We start from the raw sequence: 23,646 nt of genomic DNA on the forward strand, positions 1-23,646 counted from the left end.
TCCTCACTGTGAAGACTATGCCTAAAACATTTTGCAGTTTGGTTCAATTGTATATTTTTATTCAGCTTTCTATCATTATTTTTAATCTTTAGTTTTTTTTAATAATAGATTTTGTGAATTTTCAGGATCTCTTAAAGTTATAGGTGTTATAGCAACCTTATGTAATAATGTATATAGGTTAAAATTATAAATACATATAAAGTAATTTGGCCAACTCAAATGTTTTAAATAATCGTGATCAGAATATTGACAAAAATAATAACGATTATAATTTTTCCCCATAATCGAGCAGCCCTGACAGACACCACTAATAATTGTCTAGAAAACAAGATTAGAGTGCCTTATGAGTCTTTATATTGTATTTGCAGGTAAATAGATGCAAAATTCAATTTTTGGATTCGTATCCGTTCCCTTTTCTTCCTGCAGTCTCTGAATAATATGACAGTCCATAACCACACACACACACACACATGCACAGTGAATCACTGGAGAAGAGACACCAGACACCATCATAGACAGAGATGTTCTTTGTCAAGAAACAAAACCCCTCACCCCGCCACCCCATGTCTCTGTAAGTCTTCTGGTTCTCCGTATTGCTTTCTTTCTTTTCCATTATCTTTCCGTCGCATCTCTCTCATGCATGGTTGACCTTTAGTCTGGTGGTTATCCTCCTCTTCATGAAGACGTGAATACGCACATCTGTCTTTTTCTTTCTAATTCTCAGCTTCCCGCTTCTTTATCCCTTTCGGTAGTTTATTCTACTTTTGTGTCCCATTTTTCTGAATTATTCCTAATACAAATATCGCATCAGTGGCCTTAAAGGGATATTTCATCCGAAATTGAAAAGTCTGCAATTATTTACTCATCTTTTACTTATTCCAAAGCTGTTTCCTTCTTCAGCTGAACACAAAAAAAAAATTTGAAGAATATTTTGATGCTGAAAACCTCTAACAATTCACACGCACTGTATTAGTTTTTTCCTACTATGGAGGTAAAATGGTTGCAGGTTTTTACCTTTCTTTAACCTACCTTTAAACATGTTTAGAACAAGTGAAGATTGAGTAAATAATAAGTAAATGTTCATTTTGGGTTTTTATCCTTTTAATATGAAGCGTAATATGTAAGGAAACATTGCTTCCATGTAACTGATTAACTGGTCATGCCAATCGACCAGGTCAAACTAGTGACCAAGATGGGCTATTTACACTAGGATTCACCAAAATAAAAATTATTGGCTAGGCTAAAACAAAAAACTTCTTATGTACTGGGCCAAAAATCCAAACTGAAACAGTAGTTTTTTATTTTATTAAATAATAACACAGATATTCTCAACACCAACACATGCATTGTGTCCTTAAAATCAGGCAACAAAAACACATCTAATGATTTGCTATCACCTGTTAGAACTTGCAGGAACTGAGCAATTAAATTCTCTGTTGAAAAAGATCCTAAATGTACTTAAGTTTTATACATGTTCATAATTAAAAAAAATATTGTACCTTAGATTGGTAAAATGTTCATCTGGTTGATGTCTTTGAAATGTTTACAAATACAATACAAAACAACAGAATAGTACAATAAAGATGTAACTTAATTTAACGGTGTGAGTTCTGCAATTTGCACTCAAGAGCAAAACAATTCATTCATTCTCCTTCGGCTTAGTCCCTTATTTATCAGGGGTCACCACAGCAGAATGAACCACTGTTCTGGTTCTGGCATATGTTTTACGCAGCAGATGCCCTTCCAGCCACAACCCAGTACTGAAAAACACCCATACACACACTCATACACAACGCCAATATAGCTTACCTAATTCACCTATACCGCATGCCACCATGAGGCCCATCCAGTATATATATTTATTGTAATTATCATGGGTGACGCGGTGGCGCAGTGGGTAGCACAATCACATTACAGCAAGAAGGTCGCTGGTTCGAGCCTCAATGGAATGAACCGACAAATTATCCAGCATATGTTTTACACAGCGGATGCCCTTCCAGCTGCAACCCAGTACTGGGAAACACTCATACACTCTCACACTCACACACATGCAGTACGGACAATTTTGCTTAGTCAATTCACCTATACTTTATGTCTTCGGACTGTTGGGAAAACCGGAGCACCCGGAGGAAACCCACGCCAATGCAGGGAGAACATGCAAACTCAAAAATGTCAACTGACCCAGCTAGGACTCGAACCAGTGACCTTCTTGCTGTGAGGCGACAGTGCAAACCACTGAGCCACCAATGTGGCAAGCAGCCTAATGAAAATATACAGCCAGCGGATTTGCATGCTTTATTCTTATCATGCATTTATCAAAATATGAATATAAATAACAGGCTAACGCGTGTCAACATTTCAGTTTGTGCACACATGTGCCTTCGGATTCAAGTACTTACACCAGGGGTGCCCAAACTCGGTCCTTAAGGTCCAGTGTCTTGCAAAGTTTAGGTCCAACCCCAATCAGACCCACCTGGGCTAGCTAATCAAGCTCTTACTAGGCTTTCTAGAAACATCCTTGCAGGCGTTTTGAGAGATGGAGCTAAAATCTACAGGACATCGGCCCTCCAGGACAGAGTTTGTGTACGCCTGACTTACACGGTCATGTTGTTGCTACTAAATCGAATTCGAAAAGGATTAAACCACCCCTTCCAATTTAATAAAAAATTCATTTAAATCAATCTCAATTGGATCAATTAGGGTGTTTGCATGAAAGTTGTGACTAAGCCATAAATCTGATAACAAACTCCTTGGCCCTATCATCAACCCGGCGCAATGCTGCGCAAGGCACGGCGCTACTGTTATTTGCTGGTTTCAGCTTGACGCAAGAGTCGTTTTGCTGTTTTGCACCAGGTTGTTTAAATAGCAAATGCATTTGCGCTCATATGTGCGCCCATAGGCGTTCTGGTCTAAAAGGATGGCGTCCTGAGGCGCACTGCTGGCAAGTTGCTATTTTGTGAGAAACTATAATAGATTTTTCATTAGACCAAAACAAACCCGGTCTAAACTCCAGCGCAGAGTTGCGGCTCGCTTACACACTGCTTAATAGCCTACACACAAGATGTAGAGAAATAGGCAAATATCTTTACATATGAAAAAAGTTAAATATTAAGGATTTATATAGGATATAATAAAAACATATATAGGATGTAAATATAAAGGATTAAAATCTTACAAAACATATTATTTTCTAGCCTACATAAATATGAAAAATCACTGCTTTATGTCTTCTTCATCTCGGGAGGCTTTTTCAGTTCATTCATAACAATTTGCTTTTGTATAATTTTTTTATTATTATTAATATTATTTATTATATCCATATTTATATTTGTTTTATTAAAAACAAGCTTAGATTTGCTCACCTGCAGGTTTTAGACCATATGGGGCACAGCATGTGTTTTAGGATATAACTCAGATTTTTGAGCACACTTCGTTATTATTGTTCATTTATTCGTTTGCTGGAAATTAGAACTGAATTTAGAAATAGTTTTGAAACAAATCTTTGCGCTTAACAAACAAAATTAATTATTTTCGGCTAATTGATGTCTGTGCGTAAAGGTTTCCCTATCCACGAGAGTGAAAGTGAAAGTAGATCGATTATCTCTCATTCTTGAGCGGTAGATGCTCTGTTTAACTGTTTTCTGTTAAAAAAAGACTGTTAACTGTTAGTTGGTGAAATACTCAGTTTTTCCACTTACACTTACTTTACGTCATGTAAACAGCTTATGGCGCGACGCAGCTGGCTCTTAAAGGGAATGGGAGATGAGACTCTGATTGGTTTATTCTCAAAACCAACCCAAGCTCATTCTGGAAACGTAGCCCCACGGACGTTTCTGGAGACTGCGATTTACGTGGCCGGAGGTACGTATGGCCACATTTAGTTTTTTTCGATCGAACGCTGCAGGACGGTGTGACGCCGCTCTGATCCTCCTCTTCGCGCTCACCGGCTGATGGCTCGCCTCCTTGTGGAGGGCTTTCCCGCTGTAACCAGTTTGTCTGCTTAGCTCGCAGCGTTACGTCGGCGGAGCGGAGGCCCGGAGGAGGAGAAGCCGGCCACGGGGACGACCGAGATCGAGTCCGTGGAAGAGTGGTTCCAGAAATCAGGTAAGATGTAAAACAGAATCCAAAAAATAAGGGTGAGAACGCGGCGAGATCCGAAAACGCGGTCAAAATCAAAGACAAGGGCTTTTGCAAACCGTCGCTTGGGTTTAAGGAAGGAGGAGGAGAAGAAAGAGGAGGGCGGTCGGGTCAGCCGATTGGCAGGCCACCCGGTCGATCGTTCAGTCGTTCAGCCAGTCAGTCGGACGCACGGTCGCTCCACAGCGGCCTCCGGCGGCTTTTCACACGAAACCAGCGCGGGCACGAACCGAGAGGTGTTCAAGATGCGAAGAAGCGCACACAGCGGCCTCTTGCGGATTCGCAAAAAACAAAAACTGCTCAAATACGTACCTACCGGTCTGCAGAAACGTCCGCAGGGCTACGTTTCCACAATGAGCCCTGGTTGCTCAAAACACACCTATAACTCATTAAGAAAATAAACTCAACCCTTTTAGACCAAGCGGATTTTCCCGTCCTTAAATTAGCAAATATGGATTCTGACATGCCCTGAAATCATTTGCGCCCTGCACTTTCCGTTTTGCGCATGGACCGTCAAAATAGAGCCCTTTATTTGTGTCCATGTAAATGTAGCCAAAGTAATGGAGTTCCACTGGAGCACACTGAAAAATGATGCAAAAGTCTGATATCTGTGGTCCTGATCGAGCGTTTACAGATTATGTGGTAAGCTGGGGGCACACTACATAGACTGCACTTGAACTACAAAGAGAACAAGGCTGGACAACCAGTAACAACACATTTTATAGCATAATAGTTACTGGATGACCGTAATCATGTATGCATGTGAAAGCAAAATCTAAACCCACACAGACACGTATTTATTTTTCACAATCCCAACTATGTGATTCAACAGCGAGAAAGTGACTAGTCTTTAATGAGCAGATAATGGTTTGAATGGTATTTCCTGTAAGCAGGACCAGACCGTGTCATTATGTTTATTGGAATAAACTCAGCAACATGCCTCGTCATGCTGGAGCTCATGTGTGCGTGTGTGTTGTCGGTGTGCGCATGTGTTCTCTGCGGCAAAACGTGATCCTGCTCACGAAAGGTCAGCGTGAGTAACCTGAGAGTGCAGCGGAGAAACCCAATCTGTGTTATCGACCACAAACGCTTCTGTACATATGCTTTCTCCCTCTTGCCACTAAATCTGTCTCCTGATACACATCTGTCTTTCCTTTTCCTTTCTTCTCTGGCTTCAAATGCTTCTTTTGCTATTGTCGCAGTTGCAAGCCAACAAATCCTACAATCTGTATTGTGTCAACAGAGTCAAATTGTCCCTCTCTAATCACCAAGTTAAGCTGTCTGGGCTAAGCTGACCATATCATCATCGCTCAGAGTCAGAGCTCACTGATGGGGAAATCTGATCTTCAATCAGTACTTCCTATTACCTGATTTAATTAAGTGCTAATGCGTAAATGCTGTTCGCTTCCACCCTTGAACTCTCTGTCAGTGATAAATAGTATCAGTTGGGGGTGTTTAACATGCACAAGTTCCTATTTATATTAATACATGCATTACAAAGTGTAGTTATTATTAAGAATCTGTATTCTACTTCTGAGCGCTGTTGATGTTAAAGTTTTTGGTAACGCTTTACAATAAGGTTCATTAGTTAATGCATTTACTAACATAAACTAATCATTAACAACACTTGTACAGCATTTATTTATCATAATTGAACATTTAATAATGCAATATTAACATCCGAGTCCATTCTTGTTAACATTAGTTAATGCACCCTGAGTTAACATGCACTAACAATGAACTACTGTATTTTCATTAACTAACATTAACTAGCATAAATACAGTAGTAAATGTTTTGTTCATTGTTTGTTCGTGTTAGTAAATGCATTAATTAACATTAACTAATGAACCTTATTGTAAAGTGTGACCAAGTTTTTAAATACGTAAAAGTTTACGTGAGAGTTTGGATATAACTCAGGTTTTTGAGCACACTTCGTTATTATTGTTCATTTATTTATTTGCTGGAAATTAAAACTGAATTTAGAAATAGTTTTGAAACAAATCTTTGCGCTTAACAAATGAAATTGGTTATGTAGGCTAATGGATGTTTGTACGTACAACAGCATTTCCTTATCAGCAAAAGAGAGAAAGAGAAAGTAGAGAGAGCGAATGGAGGAGGCTCATTCTTTATCCTTGCGCTGCAGATGGTCTGTTTAACTGTTAAAGTGCTGGTGAAGTGTTCAGTTTTTCCACTTACAAAGTCCGCCCTGTAAATAGCAAATGCGTCATGGCGCGAGACAACTGACTCTTAAAGGCAATGGGAGATGAGACTCTGGTTTGTTCTCAAAACACATCCATAACTCATAATGAGAATAAGCTCAACTCTGTTAGACCAAGTGCCATGGAGCAGAGCGTAATTTTCCATCCTTAAAAGAGCAAAAGTGGATTCAGACATGCCCTTAAGCATAGACCCTTTTCACATATCCGGGTTTCTCAGAAGCAGAAGGCGTCATAATTGGGTAAACTTAGAGTGCAGTGAATGTAAGAGTACAACAAATATTTTTTACAACCCTCTTTCCCAAAATAATAAGTGAAAAACACCACAATGGTGTTATCAAGACTTTCAGAAAAAGTAGAAAAATATTGCGAGACCAATGATGGCAGCCAGAGGAGAAAACAACATCAAATTGACTCTCAGCCCCATAGATGCTGCATTAGAAACACCTCGCATAAGCGGTAATTCATTTTGTAATTCGATGCAAAGATGATATAATACATTCATAAATGCATATTAATGTTCATACTGCATTTTTTTATCTAAACAATAAAAACTTTTAAGGATTTAAGATTATGATGACCGTTAAATGCATTATAACAGCTTTTTGAAAAGGGTCTATTAAATAAAATGATATTATTTGTTATAATAGTGAAGTTAATTCACTTTGATGTCAAAACACAATACTGTTTTTTACAGAAAAGTTATGAAGTCAGTTGTGGCACCTTTCAGATGCCAGAAAAATGCAAGCTGACTCGGTCTGAGGTACGCAGAGAACTTCCTGAGAATTAACACTATTTCTGTGAAATAGAATAACAGAACAGAGAACAGAAATTGTTACTTTTAAATGGTTGTTTAAGAGTTAGGGTTTAGGGTCAGGGTTAAACATATGTTTAATATTTATGTTTACCTCAGACATTTTTTCTAAATAATATAAATAAAAGACACACGTTATAAAAACGCCATCTGAAAAACTTGAGGAAACCCACAGCAAATTCTCTTCTAGATTATGACGTCATACCTTATATACTGGAGTATATAGCATATGATTAAGAGTATATGCGTAATATCAAAATTATACAATAAAATATAGTGCAAATGGTGGGTGGTGTGGTGGTGCAGTGGGTAGCGCTGTCGCCTTACATGAAGAAGGCCGCTGGTTCGAGCCTCGGCTGGGCCAGTTGGCATTTCTGTGTGGAGTTTGCATGTTCTCCCCATGTTGGCATGGGTTTCCTCCGGGTGCTCCGGTTTCCCCCGGAGTCCAAAAGCTTGCACTATATGCTAAATTCTCCTTAGTGTGTGTAAATAAGAGTATATGGGTGTTTCCCAGTACTGGGTTGCAGCTGGAAGGGCATCCGCTGCGTAAAACTTATGCATTGCATTCGCTGTGTCGCTCCTGAATAATAAAGAGACTAAGTTGAAAAAAAAATTAAGAATATAGAGCAAATGGATTACACATTTCTTTTTGTTTCTTTTATTAAATTAAATCCTTTTAACTGTACAGAAATAAATTTGGGAATTCATGTTTATTATTTAACATATTAAATAAAAAAGGATTGACTGATAAGAATCCCAAATCCCTGCTAAATACAATTATGCTTAGTTTTGGTTTCGTTACCATGTTCTTATATAAAAAGATGTACATAATTTCCCTCCTAAAAGATCCCAACACTTCCTCACCCCTCAATTCTAAATGACATGGTCTAAACCGGCTCTGATCATTAACTTCTCCAACAAATGAACATCCATGTTTAAATGTCAGTGGTGTCATCCGGACACACTTGCCACACAATATAGCAGCTGAACCTTGACACTTGGGGTTGCAAGGGGTAAGATTGTGAGATAAAAGAATAGATGTAAATTGTTCCTCACTGAAAGGATTCTCTTGGAAACTTTGGTGCAAAAAACTCAACGAATTCTGTGTAAGAAGCTGTAATTCCACGCTGGGCATCATGGAATTTCAATGATGTAATTCCAGCCACAAGCACAGTTATATGCCACAGGAAAATCCATGGTGCAGAATTGTATAAGACTTTATATGGGGTGACACAAGCTCAGGCGCATGCCAGATCATCACCCCAAGACCCCCACTTCAGGGCAAAGCCTTACATTACCCCCCCAAAACAGCCCAACTCTCTATCCACTAATGTCATAGGGCACATGCCAGATAACTGGAGGACGAGCAGTGGTCATGAATGAACACACTTTATTGTCTTAGGATAAGAAGGATGGAGAAAAAAAAGAAAGGGAGAGATTGATTATTTCTGGTCACTTCTGACAGACGTCTCAATTTCAAGGCACACATTGTACTGGGCAGAAATAGAGGTCAAAGTTAAAGAGTCAATATGGGTGATGATAAATCTTTAGGTTTGCATGGGAGGGATATTGACCAATAAAGTTCCTCTGTGTGCTTGCAGTGTCAGAACAGCCCCCCAGTGTCTCATGGCCACAAAAATGCATCACTAAGCAAGATTGAGTTCTAAAAAGCTTCATTTTCAGAGTTAAGTCTTGAACGTTCGGCAAATAAATTGATTTCTTCAGTTTAACCTAAATTTAATTCATCATCTTTATGTAAGTCAAATAGAGTGTAGATCTCAAAATAATGGCAGTACAGTGAGTGTTATTAAATGATTTAGATTGTTAAAAATAGCTTCAGGTTTGAGCATTAGATGATGGTATAAGAACAAAACATTACAGAAGACAAAGAGTAAAATTAGTGATAGGTAGTAAAGCCAATAAAAAATCTGTCTGTAGAAATCTGTGGAAAACTCAGCAGATTTACACAGATCATTGAACTGTCATTCCATCTATTTATTTATGTAAATATGAATAAATTAACAGTATATTACTTTTTTTTATATATATGCATAGATGCATTAGATTTATAAGTAATGTGTAAATGTTTAGATGTTCAGATTATTTATGCACAATGCACTTTGAAATGTAATATTTAGGTCACACTTTACAATAAGTAAAATTACTATTAATTAAATTAATTAGTTAATGCTAAGTAATGCATTTACTAACATGAACAAACAATGAACAATACATTTACTATAGTATTTATTCATGTTAAAAAATGTTAGTTAATGAAAATACAGTAGTTCATTGTTAGTTCATGTTAACTCATGGTGCATTACCTAATGTTAACAAGCATGGACTTAAATGTCAATAATGCATTAGTAAATGTTCAATTATGATTTATAAATGCTGTACATGTGTTGTTCATGATTAGTCATGTTAGTAAATGCATTAACTAATGAAGCTTATTGTAAAGTGTTACCAATATTTATTATGTCTTTTTGTAGATGTATTATGAGAGACCTGCTGTACAAGTAATGTTGTTCTTTTTGATTAGATTTACATTGTACACCTTAATAAAAAGCTATAAAGTTGTTTTTTATTTTAATTGTTAAGTTTTTAGCTCCTATACTATCAAAATCATACCTCAGAAGTCCAAACTTATTTAAGTAAAACTGTGCAGAAATAGCAAAATAAAAATCCACAGATTCCTTCTGGCCTTAGTGATATTATTAGATTTATTTATTTACAATCATTTGCATTCTCTTTTAATTCGGGGATGAAATGGGATCTGTGAATATGAAATGTGACCACATCTTGAGGCACACACCACACACCAACACAAGTTCATGCCTTTTGGTGGAATTACACGCCACTTTCATGCTACTGTCTCTACCCACACATGACTAATGTACCATTGCAGAAGAGAAAGACAAAAATGAGTGCGATCTGGGTGTTTAACACTAGGCCCTTTTCAGGGATCTAAAGGGCTTTCTTGTTTTTTTGGCCCATAAGTGATCCTTCTCAACACTCCATTTAAATCAAACTGAACTAAGATAATCTCGGAAGCTGATGACTTCAAGTACCAATTATTTTAAAACTGTGCAAGACAGATGAGCCTTGGCAATTTTTTTGTAATAATAGAGCCCAATGTGTTTCTAAATCAAAATCAAGCTCACTTTTTTATTTTTTGCCAAAGGAAATAACAGATGAAAAGGTTCAATTGAAGAGTAAGATGTGTTTGCCAGGAAGACCTGTAATCACCCGTGACCTATGACCTCTCACCTCAGGAAGAGGTCAAACGAGGTCAGAGAAAATCTTATGTTGATTATTGATGGATAAACATCAGGCATGAGTTTATACAAACATACACATCTGAGCAGTCTTCAAACACATTCAAACCACAGAATCAATTTGCCGATTAGCTAATTAGCCAATTACATGCCTAAGGCAATCCTGAAAAAATAAATACTCAACCAAGTTACTTTCCACGCTTTTTGAAGAAGCCTGTAACCATAGAATACCATAGTATTGTTTTCCTACTATGGAAGTCAACATTTACAGGTTTTCAGCTTTCTTCAAAATATCTTATTTAGTGTTCAACAAAAGGAAAAACACTCATAAATGTTAATAATCACTTAAGGGTGAGTGAACAGTGAATACATTTTTATTTTTGAATGATCTATTACATTAATTAGCAAAAGTCAGCGTGGCATAAGTTTAAAGAATGATTAAGTACCGCTTCAAATATTGTATATTATAGAGAAGAAAGTGTTATATTATTTTTCCCAAGTGAGTGGGTTTGCTATTTCTCATGGCAAATCACACATAAAATGACCAAGCAATATAAACCGTTTTAATCATTAAATAAATACATGTGTAAGGTAGACTGTACATTATGGCCATTTTTGTGTGTGTGTGATAATTTTGCCTGTGTTAATGCCAACTAGATACATTTTGACTTTTAACACAATTGTAGTAGTCCACATTCATTTCCTTTTAAACATATATTTTACACTGGGTACAAAAAAGTTACCCACAGGACCTCAGGGACAAAAATGTCCTCATTGAAACCCATTAAACTGCAATTTTTAACCCCAGGGCCATTTAACTATAAAATATTGCAATAATTGTCAATAGGCTTTCATTTTGTTGGAAAGTTAAAATTAAAAATATTGATCAGCTTTTAGTTGAGTCCAATAAATAAATTATTCATATTATTTTATGGGTATGTTGGGATGGATCTCAGACTGTGAAAAATTGCATGTGTGTGTAAATAGTTAACAGAAATATATAGTACTGTGAATCACCCATATAGCATGATCATATGGTCAAATAAATAAGGTCAAAGAGTGTTATACCTTTTAATATTTTTTTCTTCTTCATTCAAACACATCTTACTCCTCAGTTGAACTTTTTCATCTGTTATTTGCTTTGGCACAGAAATAAAAAAAAGTGAGCTTGATTTTGATTTAGTAACACATTGGGCTCTATTGTAAGGATAAATGTGCAAAAGTGCACAGCACACTTAGGGCATGTCTGAATATAATCTTGCTATTTTAAGATGGGAAAAATAGTTTTTGAACCCAATGCATGGTCTAAAATGGTTGTGCTTATCTTCTTAATGAGTTATGAGTGTGCTTTGGGCATTAAAAGATTGGGAAAACTGTTGTTACACCCAGCTCATGGTCTAAAAAGGTTGTGCTTATCCTTTTAATGAATTATGAGTGTGTTTTGGGCATTTTAGGAACGAGAAAAATAGTTGTCGCACTCAGCACATTGTCAAAAAGTGTTGTCCTCAACCTTTCAATGAGTTATGAGTGAGTTTTGGGCATTTTAAAAACAGGAAAAACAGTCATCACACCCAGTGCGTGGTCTAAAAGTTTTGTCATTTACCTTTTATTAAGTTATGGGTGTTTTTTGGGCATTTTAAGAATGGGAAAAACAGTCGTTGCACCAAGCACATGGTCTAAAAGTGTTGTCCTCATCTGTTTAATGAGTTATGGGTGTGTTTTGGACATTTTAAGAACGGGAAAAATGGTAGTCGCACCCAGCGCATGGTCTAAAAGTGTTGTTCTCATCCTTTTAATAAGTTATGGGAGTGTTTTGAGCATTTTAAGAATGGGAAAAACAGTCGTCGCACCCAGCTCATGGTCTAAAGGGCTTTTTAAGAACGGGAAAAACAGCCGTCGCACACAGCGCAAGGTATTTAAGGGTTGTCCTTATTCTTTCAATCAGTCATGGGTAGGCCCACACAAAGTCTATGTATTTACTTGTGCAAATGTGTGTAAATTTAATTTTATTCAGTTTTTAAATTCATTTCACTAACATTATTGTGATATAATAACAGTAATATTAAAATGTTCACATGATTTATTTACAATACAGTTTGTAAAGTATTATTTTCTGTCTTATAGTAGCTATATTATATAGGAGACTTGCTTTGTTTACCAAATTAGCGGATCTAATTGGATTTGCATTGTAAACATTATATAAAAGTTAAAAATGTTTTATTATTGTTTTATTTCATAAATTAAGTTTTTAGTGATGATACTCCTAAAATCATACCACATAAATCCACAGATTTTTACAAAATTCTCCACAGAAATAGCAAAAAATGTCAGCAGATTCTGTCTGGCCCTAGTCATTGGCTTGTTTTTGGCAAAACACACATTAAACCAATCAGTCTCATCTCTCATTCACTTTAAGAGCAACAAATAAAAAAATTTTAAATACAATTTTTTTCCATAATTAAGCAGCCTTAGAACCCCTTTTCAAAAGGTTTTCAGGTGCCCAAAATGCTAATGTTGTGTAAATGAATCTTTAGTTTAAAATGGTGTTGTATAAATGTCCCGCTAAATGATCAAATCATCAAAGATACAATTTTCTACTAAATCACAGATGCTATCCACATACACACACAGAGTTACTGCAGAATGCTCAAAACGACCTCATCTATACTGTATGTAATGTCATAATCAGAATACATTAAGAAAGTACATTGAGAATCCATTTATGCGCCCTGCTGCACTTAGTATGGTTTCCTTTGATGGCACAACTTACAAAGGCTCTTTCTCTGATCGTCTTCTGAAACCGTATTAGTGGCGAGCCACAGAACAAAGCCTGTAATGTGGACTGCAGATCCTTCAATGTGATCTTTTTCTCAAGATACTGTCTTAATTTTATTCACAGTTAAATTCAACTCAGTAATAACACGCCAAATGTTGGGTTTTTGGCTATGCTAAGAGCATCTGACATTAGGATGAGTTCAGGAGGCTCAGCTAGTGAAATGTTTTGGTCTTAGATTTAAAACATATATTTTCTATTTGTGGACAAATCACATCTTAATACAAACAGTGATGCCACGTTTATAAGTAAAATCTTATCCATTCATTTGTCAACTACAAGCAGTTCTAATCCAAAGTGTTATCACGTTTACAATTTTATCCATTTACCATTTTAACAAATTTTCAAGTTTTAATAAATAATATGAACACAAAACTGTTAAATAACAAAAGATCAATATTTGACAATGAAATATGTAATGTTTTTAATAGAACTTTTTGAAAGAAGTTGGATGAATTGTTGGATGAAAACAGTAATATAGTCAAACATAACTATTTTGAAAATATTAATACAATTTAAAATAGACCTTTTTCAATTGTTATTGTTGTTTAAATATGTAATTTATTTGATGGAAAAGACCAATTGTCAGTGTTACATAAATCTTTTAAAGTCATTGTTTGGTAAAGTTACTTTTAAAAGTAATGTATTACAATCTTAAGTCTATCTTCCTTTTAAAAAATACAAAAATAACATCACTAAACACATGTATTTCTTCAAAAAAACAAAAAAAAAAAACAACTAAGCAGCACATTTAGTGGGTTTTTTTAATAAAAATTCATTCATTCATTTTCCACCAGCTTGGTCCCTTTATAAATCAGGGATCACCACAGCGGAATAAACCTCTAACTTATCCAGCGTATGTTTTACACAGCAGTTGTCCTTCCAGCTGCAACCCAGTACTGGGAAACACCCATACACTCTCATTCACGCACAAGTAACGGACGATTTACTTTTCTCAATTTACCTATAGCACATGTCTTTAGACTGTGGGGAAACCGGAGCACCCTTGAGGAAACCCACACCAACACAGAGAGAACATGCAAGCTTCACACAGAAATGCCAACTGACCCAGGCGGGGCTCGAACCAGCAACCTTCTTGTTGTGAGACGACAGTGCTAACCACTGAGCCAAATATAACATTGAAAACAGAAATTATATTTAATAGTTGTGTGTAAACCATCATGAATTTTTAGGGTTTCTATGATGATTAATACGTTTTTAATAAATACTTTGTATATTTGATAGCAACTAATCATTTTATCAGTGTTATTGACTAATAAAAGCTCAAATTAAATTAAAATACTAAATATTAAAGTTACTTTGTAAAACATGTATAAAATATTGTAATTATAATATTGTAAAGTAAAATACTGCTGTATTTTTGGTCAAATAAATGCAATCTAGAGAACATAGAAGTATACTAACTTCCTTAAAAAGATTTGAAAAATCATAAATGATCATTCCGCATACTGTTCATTAATCAAAATACAGACTTTAAACCATCTCTGTGTTTATAATTGTGCATTATGTGATACACATACAAGGTCATTTTATCAATAGCTTCAACACTATATAAAAAACAAAAAAAAAACAAAGGACCACTCAATCACATAGAGCAGTAACAACTTAGCAACCACCCGGAACATCCTAGCAACCACATAGTGACACACACACACAAAAAGAACAGAATCATTGAGGGTTAAAACATGTGGCAGTTTGTTTGGCCAGTTATTTTAGGACAGGGGGAGTTATTTTATACGGCATCTTTAAAAGCAGCATCTCAATGTGCTTTACATACATATAAAAAGTGCAAAGGTAAAAGATGCATGCAAGGAGACATCTAAAAGTAAGACCATTCAATGCCTTATACTGTAAGTTAGCATACACATTTTAAAATCAATTCAAAACTGACAGGAAGCAATGTAATTTGCTCTAAAATATGCAAATCCAATATATTAAGTGTTACCTTGCATTGGTCCTAGTCACAGTTCAACCAATGAATTTGATAAAATATTGACCCATAATAAAGGATGTCTATGGGGTAAGTGAGGGACAAACACCTGAGGGGCAAATGGGAGTAGTAGATCATCTATACCACGTAGAGTTCAAGTCAGAATGATTTACCATGATGACAGTAAATAATATTTGACTAGATATTTTTCAAGACACTTCTATGCAGTTTAAAGTGGCATTTAAAGGCTTAACTAGGTGAATTAGGTTAACTAGACAGGTTAGGGTAATTAGGCAAGTTATTGTATAATGATGTTTTGTTCTGTAGACTATCGAAAAAATATAGCTTAAAGGGGCTAATAATATTATCCTTAAAATGGTGTTTAAAAAAATTAAAACTGCTTTTATTCTAGCTAAAATAAAAGAAATAAGACTTTACCCAGAAGAAAAAAATATTATCAGACATACTTTGAAAATTTAATTGCTCTGTTAAACGTCACTTGGGAAATATAAAAAGAAATAATAATTCAAAGGGGGCTAACAATTCTGACTTAAACGGCATTTGGTCCTTTCATATATTGTTTTTTGCACACTTTGTAGTAGGGAAAAATTCGAGTTCAGACAAAGCATAAGTGTCATGACGGCCATTTATTTATAGTTTCGGTCCCACTTTATTTTAAGTGGCCTTAACAGCTATGTACTTACATTTAAATTAATCATTTAGTACAATGCACTTCTTATGTACAGTACATACACTACCAGTCAAAAGTTTGGGGTCAGTAGCAGTTTTTAAATGTTTTAAAATAAGCTTCTCCTGCTCACCAAGGCTGCATTTATTTAATAAAAAAAAAAACAGAAAAAATATAAGATTGTGATATCTTATTGCACTATAAATTAACTGTTCAAAAGTAGTTTATCATTTAATTTATTACAGTAATTTTAAAGATTCATTTTCAGCTTCATGACTCCAGTCTTCAGATAAGCGCTGATTGACAGACGTGGTCCGTACAATAAACTGATCCCAGATCAGTGTCTGTACGCACCATTTAAAGGGACACTTCTGTTATCAAACAAGTGAGTTTATTGTACGGAGCGCGTCTGTCAGTCAGCGCTTATACATCCATTCGCTGCTTCAGAGGTTGCAAAGTGAAAGGCGACGATCGACACACAGATTTAATGTAAAGAAAGTGGGGTAGAATGGTAAAATATGGGAGAATTTCGGCAAAAACGGGAGGGTTTACATGAGTGAAGTGAAAAGGAAGTGTTTGTGGAGAAACAGTTTTGCGAGAGAACGCAAAACATCTTTGCGAGATAGCACAAAACTTTGCGAGGGAACGCAAAACATCTTTGCGAGGGAACGCAAAACTTTGAGAGAGAACGCAAAAACTTACAAATATATATTTTCCTCCCACCCATTTTTTTCTTTCACCCATTATTTTTTTTTCACCCAGCCAGTTTTTTTCTCCTCCACTATGTCCTTTCCGGGGTTCCGTACTTTTCTTAATCATTTTAACACAATGGATTTACTTATTTTTTAAAAGTAAATTCAACTTATAAGTTTAATGGTAACGGGTTTACTCACATTTTAAATGAAGCAAAGTAAATCACTTTTTACAGTAAACATTGTAATTATTTTCTGAAGTACCTATTAGGTAAAGGTATAGTGCACCCTAAAATGAAAATTTACAAACTTATTACTCTCCCTCAAGTAGTTTCAAAACTTTGTGGGTTTCTTTCTTTGGTCACACTTTACTTGGTCGGTTTGTTGAATTTAAGTTACATTGCATCTACATGCCAACTAATTCTCATTAGATTATACAACACAGGCTCATGCTGAAAACGTAGTCCCGCAGACATTTCTGAAGACCACAAATTATGTAGCCGGAGGTAAGTATGGCTGCATTTAATTTTTTAAAGCGAATGCTAATAGGCGGTATGACATCATTCCTTTTGGTGATAACCGGCTGACAGCTTACCACCGTGTGGAGGGTTTTTTCCACTGCAACCAGTTTTTCCAGTTAGCTCGTCGTTTACGTCGGCGGACTTGAGACGCAGAGATGAGTTGACCATGGTGACAATGACAACCAGGTTCGAGTACGGGGAAGAGCGGTTCCAGAAATCAGGTAAGACAAAAACAGAATCCAAAAAATAAAATATCAAGTGAACAACAGGGTGAAAATTTGGTAAAATCTGAAAACATGGTAAAAATCAGGCGATGGCTTTTCTTTTTTTGAGAAAGGCTTTTGCAAACCGTCGGTTGGGTTGGGGAAAGCAAGCGGGCAAGCAGGTCGATTGGTAAAATTGGTTGGGTTTAGGGAAGGAGGACACTGGGTCAGTCAATTGGCCGGTCGCCCAGTCAATCATTCAGTCAGGCGACAACTGGTGGGTTTACGTGAGAACAGCGCGGGCGCAAAAGGCACTTGCGAGGAATATTTAAGATGCAAAAAAGCACACACATCGCCCTCTCGCGGATTCCAGAAAACAAAAACTGCAATAATACATACCTCCCAGGATGTATTTCGCGGTCTACAGAAACGTCCATGGGACTACGTTTTCAGAATGAGCCTGGGTTGAGATTATCAGTAGACTGTTAGGTTGGGGATAACGTTTGTGTAAGTTTACATGTATTTACAAAGTTTCTTATAGTCAGTTAAATGTCTGTAGAATGTCTCTACCAACAGATATTAAGCAGACAGTCTACTAATACTCAAATGTACTATCAAAATATGGTGTTACCCTTTCTTCTGTTGAAAAACTACAACCATTGACATCCATAGTAGAAAAAACAAATACTAAGAAAGTCGATTGTTACAGGTTTCTGGCTTTCTTTAAAAGATCTTCCTTTTGATTCAAACTTATGAAGATCTACACATAAAGCCTGTAAATGATGATAGAATTTTCATTTTTGAGTGCACTATTGCTTTAGGCCACATAATATAAAGTGGGACCATAGTTTCAATTTGATTTTGATTCTCTATTCTCTTACCTTGACAGACAGCGTCACTGACAGGAGTGCAGCTTTTCACCTCCATCTCGGGCTGATCACACACTGTGCATGGCAGGCAGGGGTCAAAAGAGGTGTCCTGATCCGAATACGTGTCATCCTCGCACTTTTCGCACACTGTATCTCGCTCAAAATTACAGGGCACCTGCACACCCTGGCCTACAGGACACACGGTGCAGGCCTCGCAACGGCCGCTTAGTTGGTTGAGAAAGAAGCCGTAGTCGCAGACACACAAGGCATCATTGGCATCCGTGCAGGGCGTCAGCATGCGCATCAGCTCAGAACACTGTGTGCAAGGCAGGCACTTGTCTTTATGGCTGAAGTTCTCCGAGAACGTCTCACCTGAGGACAGAAGGAGCCGAGGTTAAAGTACACATGGGATTAAAATGAATCGTATGATTTTTTAGCTCACATTGCTAGTTTTGTTGTGAAAAATTTACCTGAGCAGGTCATTAATAAGCAAATGTTTGCTCTTTTAAATTAAAATCTAAAAAAGCACTTCCTGTTTGTTTTCAGGTAAATTCCCAGATTACGTCTGTCTGAGGCACTGGGCGTGGTTAACATACTTAACTGATAATAATATTATTTGCATCATCACACTAGCATGCAACATAATCAAAAATTATACTAAAAATAACTTTGGTTTTGTAGTTCGGGCCGAAACAAATTGTAGAGTAGGGATGCTGGACAATGGGAATGAGGATCCACACACAGTTTAGTAAAAAAGACAGGCAATGGTCAAACAGGTACAAACAGAATCATGAAGGTAATTCAGAAGCATAGTCAGAAAAACAAAATCAACAGTAAACCAGACAATGATCAAAACATGGAAGGACAAGACCACTTGGAAGGGAAGGGAAACACTTCGTAATGCTATAGAAAAAAAAAAACTCAGCAAAGTATGTGTATGCGAGGTGAATTTACAATCCAGGTAATCAGTCCATCATGACTTTCAGCTGAGTGTGTGTGTAAGTGACCGAATTATTGTCAGCTGTGGTAGAAGTTGATGAGTGCAAAGAGTTGTAGTTTGTTAGAGTAGCACATGTGTAGTTCTCCAGTGATCTGCACAGGCTTGATCGCTGGTTTGATTTGATTGACAAAATAAAAAATAGTGGATATTATTAAACCATTTTTGTTTGTGGTCAAAATTGATAGTTGGGGGGGTGTGGTTAACATACTTAACCATGCCCCTCCAACTGTCAATTTTGACCACAAACAAAAATGTTGAGGAGGAGGTGTCGGTTGTAATGACTCTCATGCCTACCTTACTACATCCAATCAGCTTACAGTAGAAAAAACAAGGCACACACAAGTTTCTTTAGGAATTGCATCACAACACAAAAAAAAAAAATGGTTGCAGCTTCTCATCCAAGCAGACGTTAAAAATACAAGATTTTAAAGTGTACAAAGTTTGTAGTTGTGCATTATATGTCTCTTCAAATCTGTTCTGGCTACTCAGGCATAGGGCTGGGTGATCAAATTAAAATGATAATTATTTCAAGGCTGTCTGGGATTCTTGATTCTGATTGGTCAATCACTACATTCCAAGGTTTGTTATTCCGATAACAGTTACGGAAACTATTTTCACAGGCATATTCAGGTACCTCATAATAATTTTGATCGTCAGTGAATACGATCACGTCCATATATATTGTATGCTTGTCTGTCATGTCACTGTTTTTGACTTTGTCGCCATTTTTTCACCATCTGATTAATATGTATATTTACTGAACACTATTGTATGTTATTTTTAGCCATTTTCATTTCTATCAACTTTGCATTTGATTACAGAATTAATAAACAATTACAGCTCAGAACAAATCTTTAATTTTTTTTTTTTTTTTTGCCAAGTAGCTATGTAATAAGCGGCATAAAGTACATCTAGTCGTTTTCATAGAAAAAAATGTCTTATTGGGCTTATTCTCAATTGCGATTGTTTTAAAACTTCTGATTCAGTTGTTTATGGAAGAAATTACAAGGATTAATAAACGGTTGAAAACGGTCAAACTACTTGCTCTTCAAAAACAACAAAAACAACAACAACAAAAAAAAACAAGTGTGTTCATGGCTATACATAAAAGGCAGAAAAAATATTATTAGTAAATATCAGTTTGCAACATCAAACAGCTTAACGATCTGCTTTTAACATCGAAAAATCAATGGAAGTGAGTAAGACTGGAAGTGTCGAGCCAAAAAGATTCCAATGGCTGTGTCTGCTAATATGTGAAGAATATATTCAATACAACAATAAGCATATTGGCTTTATTCTGCAATGACAACCGCCTGGAAGTACTTTATCCCTTACTTATGACACTACCTTTTCCTCACTTAAACAATAACACCTGTTCGATAACTATTCAATATTATGGTTAGCCTTTAAAGTGAACTAAACAGTTTTGGTTGTTTGCACCACACTAACTTATTTTTCCAATCGCATGAAATCGCATCCAACAGCATCGCTGTTTGGGTTTGTTTATATGCAAACAAGGTCCCACTTTATATTAAGTGTCCTTAAATACTATGTACTTGCATTAAAAAAATAAATTCAATGTACTTGCTGTGTTCATAATGTATTTGAGAACACTTGTGTGGGTTAAGGTGTAAGGAATGGTCAACAGTGTATTTACAAAATGTAATTACAGAAGTTAATTACAGATGTAATCACATACAGGTATTTAATAAAGCATAAGTACACAAGAAATACATGTATTTACACAATAAGTACATTGTAACAAACTATTATTTTCTGTGTAAGTACATATTAGTTAAGGCCACTTAATATAAAGTGGGACCGCAAATAGTCTTAAATTTAGCAAAGAACACAAATGTCTCTGTGATTTAGTTTAAAGCCAGGAGAAAGTGTACTGTGCTACTAAACAGGAGAAACATGATCCAAATAAAAGCTTGTTCCATGGATTTACTGTACCATGATTTTGTGGCTGAATTGAATTAATTTCATTACTAATGATGTTTTAAATATATCAAAAAAAATAATAGAATATAATTACATTCATCATTGTTCTTCAACTTAATGTATTCAGGCTAGTGCTGCTTACCATAATTATCACATAAACCACACAGTTACATGGTAATAAGGTGCTATATATATGGTTTTACCAACGATCATGATAATAACAATTTGATTTTATGGATAACAAAGTTACATTTGAATTAAAATCAAATAATTTACCTGAAAAGTCAAGTTCTATAAATACAGTATATGTAATTAAAAAGTATTGTGCTTCGTCTTTGGTTGAGTGGTGTGTTTTTTGTGAGTGGGCAACTGGTGAGATGATGTGGCAGTTTTTGAACATGTCCATATTCCTAATGATTGTGTGCTATATTAAACTTGTTATTGATTACGTCTCAATATACATTATAATATTTCCTTTTAACCTTTTAATGATGCATTGATCAGGATTTTATGCTTGCAGCAACCAAAAAGTTTAGTGGAACTTTGTACTGCCTTGGGATTAGACCAGTTTACAGAGTACATGGTGGACAGGGTAAACTCTGTGCTTTCAATTCCGTAGGCTTATACATGATGTTTCTCTAGAGGTTTAACACACTTTTGAGGTGTGATATGATTATAAGCTTTCTAACAGATGTCTTTAAAGATTTTGCAGAGTATATATATATATATATATATATATATATATATATATATATATATATATATATATATATATATATATATATATATATATATATATATATATTAGGGATGTGCGGAGCAGCCGGTATTTGTATTTGTATTTGTATTTGTTGAGGGGGAAAAGTATTTGTATTTGTATTTGTATTCGAGTAAAATTCAAAATGGCGCAAAAATCTATAATTTTTCTATTACAATTCTAATTTACATTATAGTGAAAGTATTGTTTAATTATACCCATTATATAAATTATAGATATGCAATATTGGCTGTTGTTTTTGAACATGTGACAAGAAATGTCATTGAAAAGAAAATAACATAGAAGGCATTATCTCATCCATGGTTAAACCAACAACTAATAAAATACCATTGTGAATATTATGAACCCCCACCACCACCGTTCTTGTTGAAGGACACTGAATAGACAGAATAAAAACAAATAATACTTCAAAAAACTGTTCTTCTTCTGAAAGAACTTCTTTCCAATGGACAGAATTCCAAAAACTAATATTAACTAAATAAATCTAAATAAAACCCTGCCTGGGAGATCTGGCAGAACAAAAGTATTCTATATAATACTAAAAGATACAGCCCTGCTATTGTCATCTGCCTGCCACAAAACAGACACAAAGTTTGTTTGTTTTTTTGTTTTTTATGTTTGAAACTGACTTGCTGGGGCAGAATGTGGCTGTGTTGATGGTTTGGTGCTTGTGGAGGATTTAGCAGAACATAGCTGTGCTGATTGAGGGGATTGATGCTTGTGGGGGGTTCACAGACAGTATCAGGAGAGGATGCTTTTAGTGCATGTGATAATACATTACATAGAAGGTTGCGCAGTGGCACAGTGAAGGTTGCTGGTTCGAGCCATGACTGGGTTCTCCCCATGTTGGCGTGGGTTTCCTCCGGGTGCTCCGGTTTCCCCCACAGTCCAAACACATGCAATACAGGTGAATTGGGTAAGCTAAATTGTCCCTATTGTGTGTGTGTGAAAGAGAGTGTATGGATGTTTCTCAGTGCTGGGTAGCAGCTGGAAGGGCAGCCACTGCGTAAATCATATGCTGGATAAATTGGTGGTTCATTCCACTGTGGCAACTCCAGATTGATAAAGGAACTTAGCCGAAAAGAAATGAATGATTATGCATAGGAGATGTTGACAGATGTTTAATATCTCTGCCGATTTCACTTTTGCACACATTATAACGTTACAGTATCAGTTTGTTTTATCTGCAGCTCCACTGACTGTACAATTCTTCCACAAAGAACATGTTTTTTTTTTGTTTTTTTTTTGACTGGTGGAGGACCAAGAAATGGCTCAGAAGCAGTCTCACTCTTTTTCTATTCGGGTGCCCAAATGTATTTGAGGAGTTTCAAGTTAATAAAAAGTGACGGGAAGCTATGCTAAGGTTAACTAGCCTATAGCATATATCTTGCTGTCTGCAAAAGACAGTAATGTAGACGTACCATATAACTCCCATAAGTGCATACTATTCGACACAACAGCACAAGCATCATTTTAACCTTTATAAACGAACGTTAATGTTACTCTGTCAACAGTCTATTGTCTAAATTACCGCGCTAACAGAGCTAACGTTGCGTAAACAGAGCACCCGATTGCAAACTTCCCGATCCCGATCAAACTCCGCTACAAGTTTATAAACTGCATCTGGAACCCAATTAAGGTACAAAAATCTATTTAACAAAAATAGTGATGCAGATAAGAATTTTTTTTCGCTCAGCCGAGCCTTCTCTGTCTGTATCTGT

The 23,646-nt window shown here is 36.0% G+C and overlaps 1 protein-coding gene across 5 annotated transcripts in view; it reads right to left on the minus strand.

Moving 5' to 3' along the window:
* Nucleotides 1–23,646, minus strand: part of ngfrb (nerve growth factor receptor b) — a 93,878-nt gene that overhangs the window by 24,241 nt on the left and 45,991 nt on the right. For all 5 annotated transcript variants that reach the window (XR_015503532.1, XR_015503531.1, XR_015503530.1 and 2 more), the window contains 1 exon segment: nt 18,216–18,575. Coding sequence is in view for 1 of the 5 variants with exons in the window: in NM_001198660.1 (NP_001185589.1) it covers nt 18,216–18,575 (360 nt within the window). In the remaining 4 variants the exon portion in view is untranslated.

The sequence above is a fragment of the Danio rerio genome, chromosome 12 (assembly GCF_052040795.2).
Source record: "Danio rerio strain M-AB ecotype USA chromosome 12, GRCz13ab, whole genome shotgun sequence".
NCBI lineage: Eukaryota > Metazoa > Chordata > Actinopteri > Cypriniformes > Danionidae > Danio > Danio rerio.